Here is a 16,079-nt window from a genome sequence, read left to right on the forward strand (position 1 = left end):
CTGTTAATGAGACCACATGTCTCAGGTGCTTTCCTGAACAGAAGGAATTAGCTGTATACAAGGATAGGTGGTGAGTCCCCCAGCCTAGCCAAGGGGTTCTGAGCCATGCTGCTTTGGACCCTTAAGTGTAACTTACTTTAACTCTTGCTTGTGATTTATTTTAATGGGAGCCTTTAAGGTGGAGGCCGTGAGGGTGAAAATCACATAGCTTATTGAACCTATCATTTCTAGTCAGAGCTGAAGGCCAGCTCTTGTTTTCTTTCAAGTCAGTAACAAGGAGTGGAACCTGTTGTCTGGGTGTTTCATAACCAGAGTGCATACCTTTGCGTGGCTTGTGGCTATTTTCCATGGGTCAGCTCAGTTTCCACAGATGAGGAGCCGCCACAGGCGAGGTGCCACAGGTCAGAACCACCCCCGCATCCCACCGGTCCCCTGTGCCAGCACTCTGCGCTTGGTGGATGCTCATCTCTGTGTCTCAGATTGGATGTTGTGCTTTTCTGCATGTGTGAAGAATCATATAAATTGAGTGCCATAGCATAGCCATGGAATTCTCTTTGTTTTTGAAAAAAGAAAATGAAAAGTGTCTGCATAGTTTATGTTGATTTTTTCTGACTGCTTCCTGGTCTAGAGTGCTCATTCACTGGAATGAAGCAATGGCTTCAGAGTATAATGTTTAAGATTTAAAATGTGTGACAAAATGAGGTTAACAGTGAATTCCGAAGCCCAGAAATGTGATGTTTGCACCATCTGCAGTGCCCCCAGCTTTTGCCCTGTGAGCTCCTGGTGGCTTCTGTCTCACAGGCTGTGTCTGACTTCACATCACTTCCTGAGGCTTCCCCTTCTGTGGCGTTTGCTTCCCTCACCCTCGACGTGAGAGCCCATTGCCACCCTGCAGTCCAGTGCCCAGAGCTTCAAGCTTTGGGCTCAACAAATTGGTTAAATTGAACAAATAGTCTAGGTCAAATTTGCTATGTTTTCATTCTTCATTAGTCTCTTGGTCCTAACCATTACATATCTGAAAGTTTTAATTTTATGGAAAATTATAGGATTTTATTGACATATATATAGCCAACAGTATCAGTATACTTGGTCTTCCCAGGTGGCACAGTGGTAAAGAATCTCCCTACCAGTCCTGGAGATGCAAGAGAAGCGGGTTTGATCCCTGGGTCCAGAAGTTCCCCAGGAGAAGGAAGTGGCAACCCCCTCCAGTATTGCCTGGAAAATCCCAGGGACAGAGGAGCCTGGTGGGCTACAGAACATAGGGTCTTAAAGAGTTGGACACAACTGAGCACAAACACATAACACATTCGTTCACTTAACGTATGTTTCATATTAAGTGACAGACTGTTCAGTATGTGTGAGCCGGTGTGTTCAGTGTTGGGAGAAATGCAGAGAAATAGGGAGTCAGGAGGAGGCATCAGGTTGAAGGAGACCATGCACATAGAGTAGGCGGAATAGGCAGTGCTGGAAATGACAGGAGAGGAATCAGGGCTGGTTGCCTGTGTTTCAGAGACATCTGTAGAAAAGTAGTCAGAATACTTTAGGAACGGGGATTTTAGGGGGCAGAGCATAATAGAAGGAGGGCTCAGGACTGAGGACCTGGTGTCGGACTGGGAGAAGGCAATCCATTAGTTGGGATGCTCCTGTTAACAAGTAACATTTGTAACCATTCCAATAATGGGTAGTGTGTACCAGACACTATTCCAAGAGCTTTTATGTATTAACTCTTTTAATCTCCACAAAAACTGTGAGCTCCCTCTTTCTCTCACCCCTGCCTTTCCATTTTGCAGGTAAAGAAATGGAGGTATGGAGAAGTTAAATAATTTGCCAAGATCACAAACCTAGTATGAGCTGCAATTCACTCTGTCCCCAGAGTTCATCCTCTCAGCCATTATATGTACTTTTTCTCTGGTTCAGCAAATAAAAGTTTATTGTGAAGGCTGAAGATAAATGGTTCCAGGATTGGATATATATGGTTTAGTAGCATCAAGATTCTGGAAGATTCTCTGTTTTCTTGACTCTGCACTCATGATCACAAGATGGCTGTTGCAACTCCAAATATCACATCCACAGAGTTGTGTTCAAAGGGAGAAAGGAGGAGAACAGTCATTCTCTTTGTGAGAACACTGTTCCAGAAGCCTTTCAGCTGGCTTGCCCTCAGGTCTCCCTGCTTGGGCTGATGCCTGGAAACATTCAGCCGTGTAGGAGAACAAAATTTGCCACCCCCAAATGTCTCTTTGGCATGCAGATTATTTTAAACTGAGAGCAATGGATGACTGATGCCCAAAAGACTCAGGAAGAAACTTAGACCTTCCCCTGAATCTCAAGACTGGAGATGCAGGACCTGTTGGAGGAAGGGAGCCACCCCCATAGATAAGTAAAGTATACTTATCTGAACCCATTAAAGTCTGTCTGTTAAAATCCCTCTCTGTGTCCCATTGTCTATGCAGGGCCAAGCAGACATTTGTTTACCAAACATTAACTTTTCAATCTCTGCCTGAATTGCCTTCTTCCCCTTTGAAGTCCCGACCACCAACGTTCTCTCTTGTCTTTAGCTGAAGATGATAAACGGAGGCGAGGGCTTCAACCGTTTTAGTGAGTTCCTCAGTTTTCCTGGGTCTCTCCCATGCATGTACTGTGCGTGTGAACTCAGTCGCTCAGTTATATCCGACCTTTTGCGACCCTATGGACTGTAGCCTGACAGGCTCCTTGTCCATAGGATTTTCCAGGCAAGAATACTGGAGTGGGATGCAATTTCCTCCTCCAGATCTTCCCAACTCAGGAATCAAACCCGAGTCTCCTGTGTCTCCTGCCTTGGCAGGCAGGTTCTTCAGCACTGCGCCACCTGGGTAGCCCTTCTCCCACGTATATGTGCTATTAAACTTTTGTTTGATTTTCTCCTGTTAAACTGTCACATGTCAGTTTAATTCTTAGTCCAGTCAGAAAGACTTTGTAGGGTAGAGGAAAATTTCTTCCTCCCCAGCAGCCTCTCTGGTGGGACAAGGTGTGCTGAGATGGAGAGACGAAGGGGTGAGGAAGGCAGCCAGTGTGACTCGCCACCCATCCTGTTTTATTAGTTTCTCTGTTCCTATTCCTGAGACTAGATGTGTCTCTAGGGCAGTGGCAGGGTTGTAGTCTTGCCATCTCAGGGCTGCATCCTGACTGGACAAGTGATGCTGAAGTCCAACCTCTGCTCCCCAGCCCTGAGCCCTGAGGGTGAGGGGGGTGAGTGGGCTGTGTGGTGCACATAGAGGCCCCTCTCTGCATGAAGCTGGCCCCACAGTGGCCTGTTATACAAAACAGCAGCTGGCCACTGCCGTTCTGAGGGATTGCCAGGTAAGTATTAGCAAGTGGCATTTCCGATTCTGGACATGACTGCCTAAAGGTGTTACTCTGAGTATTTATAAACATTTATTTGATTATCTCACATTTTGTGTTCCTTAGCTCACCCTTTAAAGCAAGTAGGATACCTCCCCAGGCCGGTTGATACTCCTCTTACTCCCAACAGCATGAACTCCACGCAACATTGTTTCCAGAGACACCGCCACGCGCCTCAGCTTGCATGATGGTTGCTCACTTGTTTACTCGCAGAACCCACAGACTGCCTGGCAGGGACAGGGCCCTTGCCCCCATGGTCCTGTGCTCTCCCGGCTTGCTGGCCTCTAGTGAGCACAGTGGGGTTCAGGCCTGCTCCCAGAGTCCAGCCTCCAGAGCAGGGCCGTGAGTGTTTTTGCAATACAGACAGAGGAGATGACGTGACCTGAGTGCTTTGTCAACCCGTCAAAGGCACTGGCTGCGCAAAACAGCGTTTGTTGGTCAGCTGGGAAATGTGACCCACGGTGAAAAATCAACACTAGTTCTGAGTAAGCTGAACCGTTATTATACCTTCTTATTGTGTATGAAACATGAGAGGGGTGTCTGAGACATAGCAATATCTGTGTTATGTTTATGAAACTTTTTTCCCAGATATGTTAATCTTTCAGATTATTGGTAAAAACACACTCATAAGTTTTTCACCTGTCTGAACACCTTCTATAGATGTCTGTCTAAAATGCTTCATGTAAGCAAGTTTTAATCAAAAATAGCCAATTTTGACATTAAGTTATGCATAAAAACAGTTCTAGGGGAGTTCCATTTTAATTATGGCAACATTTTGAAATGCTGTTTGCTTGTTTGTCTGTTTCTGTGTCTTATTCATTTGTTAATTTTAAAGCTTTTTATCATGGAAAATTTCACATCTCCCCATCATCTCTCTTCAGTAGTTATCAACTTGTTCTAGTCCTCTTTCATCTATGCCACCACCCACTCCCCTCTCCCACCCACTCCCTTGGCTTATTTTGAAGCAAATCCCAGACATCATATAATTTCATCTGTAAATATTTCAGTGTATTTTGAAGGTAATTATGACTTTAAAAAACTACATGAACGCACACACAGTTTGCTTATTTGAATCAGAACATAAGTAAGGTGGATACATTATAACTGCTTGATCTACCCTATTAATCCATAGAATTTATCTAAAAAGCCACTTCTCCTATCGTGTTCCAATCATCCATCTCTGTTTCTTCCCGCAAATATTGATTTAATAAATCAGGTCATGTGCCCTATAGAATTCCTTGAAATCTGATTTCTGCCAACCCTTCCCTCACCCCCCAGGCTTGACCAGATTCCTCCAGTTGGATGGGGCTTTGGGGACACAGCATTCCATAGGTGATGGTGTGTACTTCCTTTAGGATATGTATGATGAATGGTTTGTCTTCTCTCTGTGAAGTTAGCAGCCACTGGCAATCATTACCTGGACCCATCCACTGGAGGTTGTAAAAAGGTGGTGCTCTAATTCTATTATTCCTCTTTGTCTGTTAACTCGTATATTGCTAAGAAGAGAAGCTTCCCCTCATCTATTATTTGGGTATCTTGAGATATAGTTCATTATAGGAAAGCCAATGTGAATACTTTTTTTTTCTTTTTAACCCCACTGCAAAATAATGAATGCATTTCTCCCAGAGGTAACCAGTACGGGGTGTGTGTTCCATTATCTTTCATGTGCAATAAAAGTTTGTTGCATTTGTTAATCATTGATGCTCATGTTTTCTCTTTGGCCACTTAAAGCCTCTTTAAATTGGCTCCTGGTTCTCTTTGATACAGGTCTGGTAGTCTTTGATCACTTCTTTTCTATCTTGTATGACAAGGAAGGATGTTCTGTACTCATTCTGTACATCCTCTGCTCCAGGCCTGAATTCAGCCAAGTCTCCAGGGAGCACTGGTTTCCTTTAATAGGAATTGGTATTTAGAGAGCTTAATCTGAACCTGAAGGTGCTCACTGCTCATGCCCCGTCTCTCCCATGTGCTCTTTCTCTCTGTTTTAAAGATAGAATGCATTATGAGCTCTTGCTGATTGAGCTTCAGGACTGCAAGGTTTAGTTAATCCCTTGGGTCTTAAAGCTGCTGTTTCTCCCACCCTGAGCATTGACGTTCTTTGTGGACACCACCTAAGTACTCATTCTTTTCATCTCACCCTACACTCAGCACTTGCCAGAAACAGAACCAGCATTTTTATACCATTACTGCCAACTGTACATGAAGTGTGTTCAGTTCTTTCTGATATCAAGGTGTAGATACAGTCACACTGAAGAGTCCCTGTCTGCCTGGTTATATAGCTAACTGAATACACAGTTAGGTTCATTTGTCTCATTTTACTTAGAATTTTTAAGGAACCGCTTAAAAATTTTTTAAATGTATATATTCATTTTTGGCTACACTGGGTGTTCATGCTTTGCTCAGGCTTTCTGTGATTGCAGCAGCGATCAGGGGCGGCTCTCTGATTGTGGGAAGTGGGCTTCTCGTTGTGGTGTCTCTTGTTGCAGAGCACGGGCTCTAGGTGCACAGGCTCAGTTGTTTTGGTGCATGGGCTTAGTTTCTCCATGGCATGTGAGTCTTCCCAGACCTGGAATCAAACCTGTGCTCCCTGCTGTGACAGGTGGATTCAAGTCCGGCATCTTTTCCCATCCTTGCTGCCCTATGTCCCCCTTTCTTCTGTAGGTAATTGTTTAAACGTTTGAACACTATCAGTTCAGTTCAGTTCAGTCTCTCAGTCGTGTCCGACTCTTTGCAACCACATGAACCACAGCACACCAGGCCTCCCTGTCCATCACCAACTCCCAGAGTCTACCCAAACCCATGTCCATCAAGTCGGTGATGCCATCCAACCATCTCATCCTCTGTCATCTCCTTCTCCTCCTGCCCTCAATCTTTCCCAGCATCAGGGTCTTTTCAAATGAGTCAGCTCTTTGCATCAGGTGGCCAAAGTATTGGAGCTTCAGCTTCACCGTCAGTCCTTCCATTGAACACCCAGGACTGATCTCCTTTAGGATGATGGACTGGTTAGATCTCCTTGCAATCCAGGGACTCTCAAGAGTCTTCTCCAACACCACAGTTCAAAAGTATCAATTCTTCTGCACTTAGCTTTCTTTATAATCCAACTCTCACATCCATACACGACTACTGGAAAAACCATAGCCTTGACTAGACGGACCTTTGTTGACAAAGTAATGTCTCTGCTTTTTAATATGCTGTCTAGGGTTGGTCATAACTTTCCTTCCAAGGAGTAAGCGTCTTTTAATTTCATGGCTGCAATCACCATCTGCAGTGATTTTGGAGCCCAGAAAAATAAAGTCTTACACTGCTTCCACTGTTTCCCAATCTATTTCTCATGAGGTGATGGGACCAGATGCCATGATCTTAGTTTTGTGAATGTTGAGCTTTAAGCCAACTTTTTCACCCTCCTCTTTCACTTTCATCAAGAGGCTCTTTAGTTCTTCTTCACTTTCTGCCATAAGGGTGGTGTCATCTGCATATCTGAGCTTATTGATATTTCTCCCGGCAGTCTTGATTCCAGCTTGTGCTTCCTCCAGCCCAGCGTTTCTCATGATGTACTCTGCATATTAGTTAAATAAGCAGGGTGACAATATACAGCCTTAACATACTCCTTTTCCTATTTGGAACCAGTCTGTTGCTCCATGTCTAGTTCTAACTGTTGCTTCCTGACCTTCATACAGGTTTCTCAAGAGGCAGATCAGGTGGTGTGGTATTCCCCTCTCTTTCAGAATTTTCCGGAGTTTATTGTGATCCATGCAGTCAAAGGCTTTGACATAGTCAATAAAGCAGAAATAGATGTCTTTCTGGAACTCTCTTGCTTTTCTGATGATCCAGCGGAAGTTGGCAATTTGATCTCTGGTTCCTCTGCCTTTTCCAAAACCAGCTTGAACATCTGGATGTTCACAGTTCACATATTGCTGAACAGTATATATTGAACAGTATATACATATATAAATACATGTATATTTACACACATTTGTTGCCCTCATTCTTAGATAAGTGGTAGTATATTAAATACATTTTTATTCACCATGCTTTTTTTTTCTCTTTATTAGATTAGAATCAGTGTGTCCTCATTAAAATCAAAGCTTCATATTTTCCCTCTAAAGCAGGCTTTCTCAAATCCAGCGCGGTTGACATTTTGGGCCAGATAATTTATCTTTGTGGCAGTAATGTCCCCACATGCTGTGAGCATAGGTGTAGGATATTTAGCAGCTTCCCTGGCATTTACCCATCAGATGCCAAGAGAACTCCCACCCCCTCACCCCCATTGTACCAACCACGCCTATTTCCAGACCAAATGTGCCCTGGGGGACAGAACTGCTCCCTGATGACAAGAGTGTTTCTCACATCCACTGAGGGGAGAGTCTAAGCATGTCTGCAGAGACCACATGAGTCCTTTATTTCACAAGTGGACTCAGACCCCATCTCAAAGCTATGGTTGCTATTTCTGGACTTTGACCACACGAGCCCTTTATTTCACAAGTGGACTCAGACCCCATCTCAAAGCTATGGTTGCTATTTCTGGACTTTGAATACTAAACCAGCTCTTCTCATTCTCTCCTGCCTCTTTTGCAAATTAAGGAAGGAAGGGAAAATTGTTATTGAATAATACATAAAGGAAAGAGAAGCAGTGATTTTACAGATTTCATGTAAAACTGTTCTTATTGGGAAGATTCATGTTGAAAACACCAGGAGTTACTCTGACCTTGTATAGTGACCCTTCAGTGCTAGTGTTCAGCATTTCTCACCCACGCGTGCCTGCCAGCAGGGCTTCCCCGGCCCTGAGAGCTCTAGTGCCGAGGCCTGGGCGCTACAGGCACAGCCACTCTCCTCCCACTCAGGGTAGAAGTCAGATTGTACCGGTGAGTGAGCGGAGAGAAGCCAGGGCATTTTACCATGGGGTGATAAAATTATCCAAACTAGTATTCTAGAAAACATTCTGTGGAGTAGATGAGCACAAACCCGGAAGGCAGACTCCTTCAATGTTGAATGTGGAGTCTGGGCCCCTGAGGTCACTGGGGTCCTCTGGAGCTGCCTTGGAGCCAGCAGCTCATCCCATCCTGTCACTCCCAGATTTCTGAGCCTCCATGCAGAAATCAGACTAGCCCCTACAGACATGATCTTGAACATTATAAGAAATCTAATAAGAAATGAGAAATTTCTTTGAAAAGTAAATGAATGGGGTTAGCAAGAATGCTTCTTATGGCAGATGAAAGTTTGAATTTATGGCCATAGACTAGCTGGAGATAGAGACTCTGAGAGTTCGACCCTCCTGTTGGCTCCTGGCCCGTGGGGCAGCCCTCTCTGGTGCTTGACTCAGAGTGGACTCTGGTGGTAGGAGATATAAAGCAGGGACACCTTCTCATGAGTCAGTTTGGTGGCTGTTTCTCTGAATGAATTCCAGCTTGGCTCAAGGTGGTGGGCACGCCCCAGCAGACCGCTATCCTGGCCTGGTTTGGCAACCATTTAACGATACCTATTTCCTCTTCACTCTGCTAGGTGTTTATTTGTTCCCTTTGTTCATTTTGTTACTGCTAAAGATAATATATATGAGCTGTTTCCAAAAGTTCTCTGCAGCTGTGGCAGTGGCTCAGAGCACAACTGCAGGTTTGGAATGCCCATATTCCTGTATCCAGTAAATGCTCTGGCCCTAGGGACTGAGGTTCAGTCTCCCCTCTCCCGCCCCCTCCACTTGCTGCATACAGATTATTACATTCTGAGTTTTCTCCTTCTCTGCCCACCAGGCAGATTAGTAAATTTTGAGTGTTCCAGGTCACTAGCAGTTGTTGATATTGCTTGGAGGTAGTCTGGCATTACTGTAAGGAGGGAGTCAGTGCTAATGTGGAATTATTTGGAAAAATCAGTAGCCGTGAGTGACTTAAGCTATTCTCAGTCTCCCAAGCAGTTCTCATCTTTGCTGCTCATTCAAGGCAGGTGCTCAGGGTATGAGCCCTTCTTGAGAGGAAGGCCTTCCTGTTAGTGGGGTGTCAGAGCCCAGGGGCCATATTGAAGCATGACAGGATGCCGGCACGTGAGGATGGCCAGGGACGGCCCGTCTTTCTACTCCCTGCTTGTCCCCAGTTTGCAGCAACACAAGAAAGCTCACCATTGGTCTCCGGGTCTCTGTGGATGTCCTCATGCTTCTGACTTCAAAATGGGCCCTGGCCGGGGCCAGCTGTGTGACCTCGTGGTCGTTGCCACACCTCTCTGTGCCCCAGCTCCCTATCTGTAAGACAGGTGTGGTGACGACGCCTACTTTGAACAGTGGGTCTGAAGGTCAGGAGGCTGGCACATCAGAAGTACAGCGCCAGTGCCAGTCTCTACCCGTGTCCTCCAGCTTACTGTTTGTACTTTCTCATATAGTCCCTGCAGCCTGGGGAGTAGTCAGGGACAGTAGTGTTTTAGTTTTACAGAGGAGGAAAGTGAGGTTGGGTTGGGTTTGTGAGCTTTCCTAGGTTGAATGGCTGGTAAATCACTGATCTGGGGATGAACCCAAGCCCTCCATATCAGGGACCCCAGCTCTTGCAGTGGGGAGGGACTCACCACTGGGCACACCTGATTCCTGTGTGACTCATCTCCAGTGTTGAGTGGGGAGGGGTGGAGACAGCACAGAGACCCTAGGGAAGAGGCCACCATAGAGCTGTCATGGATACAGAGGGCATGGACAGGAGGTGACCAGGAGGACTCCAAAACTTTCCAAGGGACCTCACTGAAACTTGGCTTGCTTGCAGCCTCTCTCTCCCTGGAGGCTCAGTGTAGCATTGACAGCTGGTGGCTTTGCTCTCAGGCCTGGAAATGGACTGGAACTTGATTTTAGGGCGGGCTATGGTGAGGTGGTTCAGTCACTTGTCTTAGCGCAGTCAAAGCCTCCTTTGAGACATCACTGCCCTTGGCAGATCTTGGCAGGGCGTGGGTGGTGGGATACCTGAAAATATTTGTGTCTGCTGCTCAGCCAGCACTATGAAGTGGGTGGAGCAGATTGCTAGAACAGTCTGTGCTGGAGCCTTGAGGACTATGAGTCAAGAAGAGGGATTCTTAGAAGACAGAAAATAAATTACTACTTAATGAATGGTAGAAAGGGGCCCTGGATTGTTGAGGCAGACATAAATCTAAGTCAGATCAGATCTCTCTGCAGACCGCTTGTCACGAGCCTCTTATTTTAGTGATGACCTGGGCAGGTGGAACGGTCCTAGCCTGTCAGCCACTCTCAGAGCCAGGGTCCTCCTAACGGGTCAGTGTGATGGCTTAGGCATTCTATCTCTGTATGTGACATAGAATTCCAGGATAATATGAAAAGGTGGGAACCAATTGGAAAGTGATCAGAGACTTCTTTGTTTCTAGACTTCCCTTTTATTTCTGAAAAGCAGCTACACTCGGTTCTACCTATACTGAGTGACCAGACTCAGGCTGCACAGGTGCATAAGCATGAAAGCCAAGGCAAGGTCTGCAGGCTGGGCACCAGGCTGGGCTGGGGGCCCTGCTCCCGCTCTGCCGAAGGGCTCTGGGCTGCCTTCTTTTCTCATGAGATGGTTTTAATTTGTTCGAGATCCACCTTTTGGTGATGAGTTTGGGAAGGCTCTGGTTACATTTTAGATGAAAACTGCACCTGTTTCCATAGGTGTGATGCTCAGAGCCAGCGCAGTGTCTGTGAGTTCCTTTAGGACTGAGTGGATTCTGGGCAGGGGGAGAGGGGGGAGGCGATTTATAGACTGAACACCTGTGTATTGGAGACTCCTGCCTCCTGTTTGTACTTCAAGGACTGAAGTATTCCATTTCAATTTAAAAGGTAAACAGTTGTTGGTTTTTGTTTGTTTTTCGATTAAGAGATTGGGGGCTGAGGGAACAGTCTTATAATGATAACACTGGAAAAAATTGTACAGGATAGCATCTTACTATGAAATAGTGAAAACATTTAAACAAAAAATAAAACATGCAAGTGGACTGGACAGTGGTCTTGTGCTGCACAACACCTCGCCTTGTGTTCTTCCTACCAACAGAGTAGCTTTGAGGTCTGTGTGAAAGGGCACAGCTTGCTCAGGACCCCTGGGAAGGATACAGTGACTGAGCGGAGGGCTGTGGGGGTGGGGCGGCCAAGGTGTCTGTGCCATGGTCAGGCATGGTGGCTATCTTGGGGGCAGCAGACACCCCCACTGAGGATTTGATTTTCAGGGGCAAGTGACCTGGTTGCTGTGTATTTAAGTGGGAAGGCTGTGACTGAATGGAAAGACTTGGAGAGGATGGTCTGGGGAGTCCTGGGGAGAGTTGGGGGCTGTTTGACCCCTGCTGAAGGCAGAGGTGGTACAGCCACACATTTGGTTCACTGGATGAAGGGGAGGTGAGAAGGAGAGCATCGAAAAGGACAGGCCCAAGGGGTGTGGTTTGGGTGACTCGGTATAGACTGATGCCGGTGACTGTGGCCGGGAGCCCAGAGGGTGGGCACATGTGGAGCACGACAAGGAATTCGGCCATGGATTTGTTCAGAGATGCTGCCCAGGAGGAGCATGTAGTGTGAAAAAACAAGGGAAGCTGAGTCACAGCCACATTAGAGGGTTGATGGAGGAGGATGGACCCGGGAAGAGGTAAGAGACAACAGTCAGAGCAGTCTGAGGGAAGAGGAGCGGGGCAGATAGAGGGGAGAGGAGAGGAGGGGAGAGGGACGTGGTGATGATGATGGTGATGGGATGTGACGATGGTGTTGGTCCTGGAGGTGCTGATAATGATGGTGGTGGTGGTGATCGCAGTGGTTTGGCCTCGGTAGTGATGGTGAGGATGCAAAGGGCTGTAACACGGTAAGTGTTTTGTGAGGGGTGTGGTGTACAGCTCCTGAACTGCCAAGGGCTTGGCGTTTTCTTACATGGGGCACCACCCGAGACAGGTGTCCTTTGAGCAGACCTGACCTTCTCCCTGCCCAGCAGCTTCCTGGAAGCCTTTACTTCCTAGTTGGGAAGGAGAGGGAGAAGGTGAAATCTTAGCAAGACCCTGGAACAAAGGCAGAAGCAGCCCAAAATCCAACAGTATGCTTATTCCTCCTAGACTGTTCTGAGAAAATCAGGCATTTCTGTTTCTTGGTTCTGAACTTGAGGTATTGCTCATTGCCGTAGAAGGATGGAAATAACATTATTCATAATCACGTTCCCAGTCAAGTAATGCACAGTAATCTTTACTAGAAACCCCAGAGGAGCACAGGCAGTGCCCGCTTCTGAAGCACAGGTTTCTTCCTTGTGAAATTCTGTTGTGAGACCACCCAGCAGCGCCCCTGCTCCTCCCTGGGCACCGCTGTTATTCTCCTGCAGGCACAACAGCAGCGCCATGTGCGGCTGCACCAGATGGAGAAGGGCCTCCGCTGCCCACTGAGTGTCTTGAAGCAGAGTCACCCCCCCCCCCCCGCCACCCCCACACTGCATGCCTCTGGAATCTGCAGGAGGAGGGTCCACCTCCGCAGGGAAGGCAGAGTCTGCTTAGGCTTTGTTAGCATTTAGAGTTAGCTGGAGACAGTCCTGGAAGGAAGTGAAGTCTGGAGCCCCATCCCCTTCACTAAGCCCAGGGCCAGTTTTCCTTTCCTCCTTCCTCCTGTTGTTCTGTCTTCTGTTCTCTTCCTCTCTCACATCCCCCCAAATTTCCACTGTTGTATTTTGTTCTGTCTCGAGATTTGGACTTAACAGTAGCAGTGCCCAGCACAACAGGCAGTATTTCAGAGACTTGCATTGTCATTTAATACGCCCAGCTACAGTTGTCACAAATCTCCCAAATGGTGAGATGCTTCCTGTGCCTCGGCACTCCCTCCAGCCGCCGAGCCATTATCCTGGGCATTCTCGTTTTGAAACAAAACCTTAACATGGTGTGGTGACATTTAATTTAGTGCTTCTCATTTCAAAGCCCTTAAAAATATTAATTAATTCCCGTAAAGCCCCAGGAGGCATATTATTAATATCTGTAGTGCCTTTCATGCTGGTCCATTAATGTGTCCTTTCTGGGTGACAGGTAAGAAAATGAGACTGAATCATTTTTTGCATCCCACAGGAGAAGACCTTGATGGAGCCAAGGTCAGAAATAACGAATCCCCAACTTTACTGATGTCTCCGAGTAATGTCAACCCCGTGACCTTGTGTGTGGTAGGGGAGAACAACACTCTTCTTTAGGACTAACCTCGGGGGACACTGAATGGTCTTTCAGTGGAGCCAGGACTTCACATATCCTAGCTGGATAGCTGTGCGGAGGGGGCAGACTCAGGTTCTCTTGGTGTCAGCACAGTTTCTAATGAAATAAAATCTGTGTTCGTAACACTGGGACTGCACGAGGAAATATGTTTGGACCGAATTCTGGGCTCTGTAGTAGCTCCCTGGTGGGCTGGTCTCTCTGGGCCCCGATCCTCACTTGATTCCTTATAGAGGCCCAGAGGAGGTTGAAATGTCGGTGAGCAGGACCCCTCATACCTCTCCTTTCAGTGTTTTCCTGAGTGTTCTGGCATGTTTATTTTCCATGCAAACTTCAGTAGCAGCTCCGTGAAATAGTTTGTTGTTATATTTATTGGGAACATGTGGACTCTTAACCTGGGAAGAACTGATCTTGAGAATGTGGGTGTACCTTCCCCAGGCTGGGAGTATCTTCAGTTTGTTCACGCTTCCTTCTGTTTTCCAAGAGAGTTTTATAAAATTTCCTTCTCAGATTTTTGTGCATTTCTTGTTAAGTTTAATCTTCTTTGTTGCTTTAAAAGTGGGAGTTCCTTACAGTTGTGTCCTTTAACTATCTATCGATTGTGTGTATATGTATGTATATATGGCTACTGATTTCTGTGTATTCTTTAGGTTCATCAGCAAGGGTCCAGGCAAGAGTAGTGGCAGGTGGCCAAGCTGGGCGAATATGACTAAGCAAGAGGGGCATTCTGCGTTCTTAGCTTGTCCTTTTGAAACTATTCTCCCTTGCTGCTGTATGTATTACAGCTTTCTCTGTTTAAGTAAGTTGTCTCTTCCACATTCCAGTGTTCCAAAGAGATTTAATGCTTCTAAGAAATATTTTTGATATCACAGTGGTGCTACCTTTTACTCATGTTACTGTGTGGCAGGCATTACTTATTTATCTCATGGGTTCTTCGCAATAAATATTTGTGCAGTAAATGAATGTTCACAATCTCTCTGTGAAGTAGGCATCATCCCAGCTGGAGATGGAGAGACATGAGGTCATTTGTGCAGTGTCCATTCAGTGCAAACTCGGAGTAAAGAATGGAGCTTTAATTTTACATATTCCCATGAATCCATGATAAGTTTCTTAATTTTTGTCTCCTGCAACAGGCACGGTACAAACAGAGCCTTGATCCGACTGTGGATGAAGTGAAGAAGCTTTGCACATCTTTACGCCGAAATGCCAAGGAAGAGCGGGTCCTCTTCCACTACAACGGCCATGGGGTGCCCAGGCCCACTGTGAATGGCGAGATCTGGGTCTTCAACAAGGTGGGTGCACCATAAAAGATTCCTGTGAACCCAATTCGTTTATCTCTTTACAAGAATCTGTAAGTTTTGGTGGTTGGCTGCAGATCCTATTCTCCTGTCGCTTCTGTGGAACCATCAAAAGTTAATTCATTTCCACAAAACCAAATGCAGGTGCCTTCCGGTTTCTGGGTTGGCCACATAGGCTCCCCCTCTTGCAGTGGTGTTTCCTGTTTTTCACTTAGGTTGTGTGTCTTTTTCTTACTTATTTGAAGGAATTCTTTGTATTCTAGACAGAAACCCTTTACCATTTTTGTCAGTTGCAAATGTCCCTGAGTTTATGGCTTGGTTTCTGGGTTTGTCTGTTTGCTTCTGTTCTCTTGTGATGTCCCTTAGTGGATGGGCTTTCTTTATTTTGAAGTGGCTCCTGTTAAGTCTTCCCTTAGGATGTGGGCATTTTGTATCTTCTTGAAGAAGACTTTCCTTATGCCACAGTCACCGAAATATTCCATGTGTTCTTTCAGAAGTGTATTTTTGTCCATTAATTTGGGTCTTTAATCTACCTGGAACTAATTTTTGCACATACTTTTAAGTAGGGTTTCAAATCTTTTTTCTTTTTCAAGTGGATACTATTACCATTTAATGCCAACTTTGGACTCAGTCAGGTTTCCTTAGTGAGTAAGTATGTTTCCGAGCTCTCTGTTCTGTTCCGTGGGTCTCCCTTTATGCCAGTTAGCTGTTTTAATCAGTTAGGTTTTCAGTGATTCCTGATATTTGGGAAGGTGAGTTTCCCTGCTTTATTCTTTTTGGTCTGTTGATCTTCTGTGAAAATACTCAATCTTTTTACAAATCAGTAGATTAAATGGTGTGGGGGGGTGGAGACTCAACATCTTTATATTGTTGAGTTTTCCAAACTCTGCTCTTTCATAGTGTGTATCAATGGTATCTTATAATTTCATAAGGGTTTTATAATTTTTTAGATTTATTCCTAGATACTTTATATTTTTTGATGTGGTTACAGATTTTTAAACATTAGGTTTTGTGAGTTTTTATCAGGGTGTGTGGCAAGGCAGTTGATTTTTTGTACATTTATTTTATGTCTGCTAATTTGCTAATTAGCCTACCCCTGGTGGCTCAGACGGTAAAGCATCTGCCTGCAATGCAGGAGACCCGAGTTCTATCCCCGAGTCAGGAAGATCCTCTGGAGAAGGAAATGGCAACCCACTCCAGTATTCTTGCCTGGAAAATTCCATGGACAGAGGAGACTGGTGGGCTATG

General features: G+C 45.8%; 1 protein-coding gene across 2 annotated transcripts in view; it reads left to right on the forward strand.

Moving 5' to 3' along the window:
• Positions 1 to 16,079, forward strand: part of RPTOR (regulatory associated protein of MTOR complex 1) — a 314,337-nt gene that overhangs the window by 113,892 nt on the left and 184,366 nt on the right. For both annotated transcript variants that reach the window (XM_065909607.1, XM_065909608.1), the window contains exon 4: positions 14,667 to 14,825. In XM_065909607.1, the coding sequence (XP_065765679.1) occupies positions 14,667 to 14,825 (159 nt within the window). The remainder of the gene's footprint in view (positions 1 to 14,666; positions 14,826 to 16,079) is intronic.

Source organism: Muntiacus reevesi, chromosome 18, assembly GCF_963930625.1.
Source record: "Muntiacus reevesi chromosome 18, mMunRee1.1, whole genome shotgun sequence".
Lineage (NCBI taxonomy): Eukaryota > Metazoa > Chordata > Mammalia > Artiodactyla > Cervidae > Muntiacus > Muntiacus reevesi.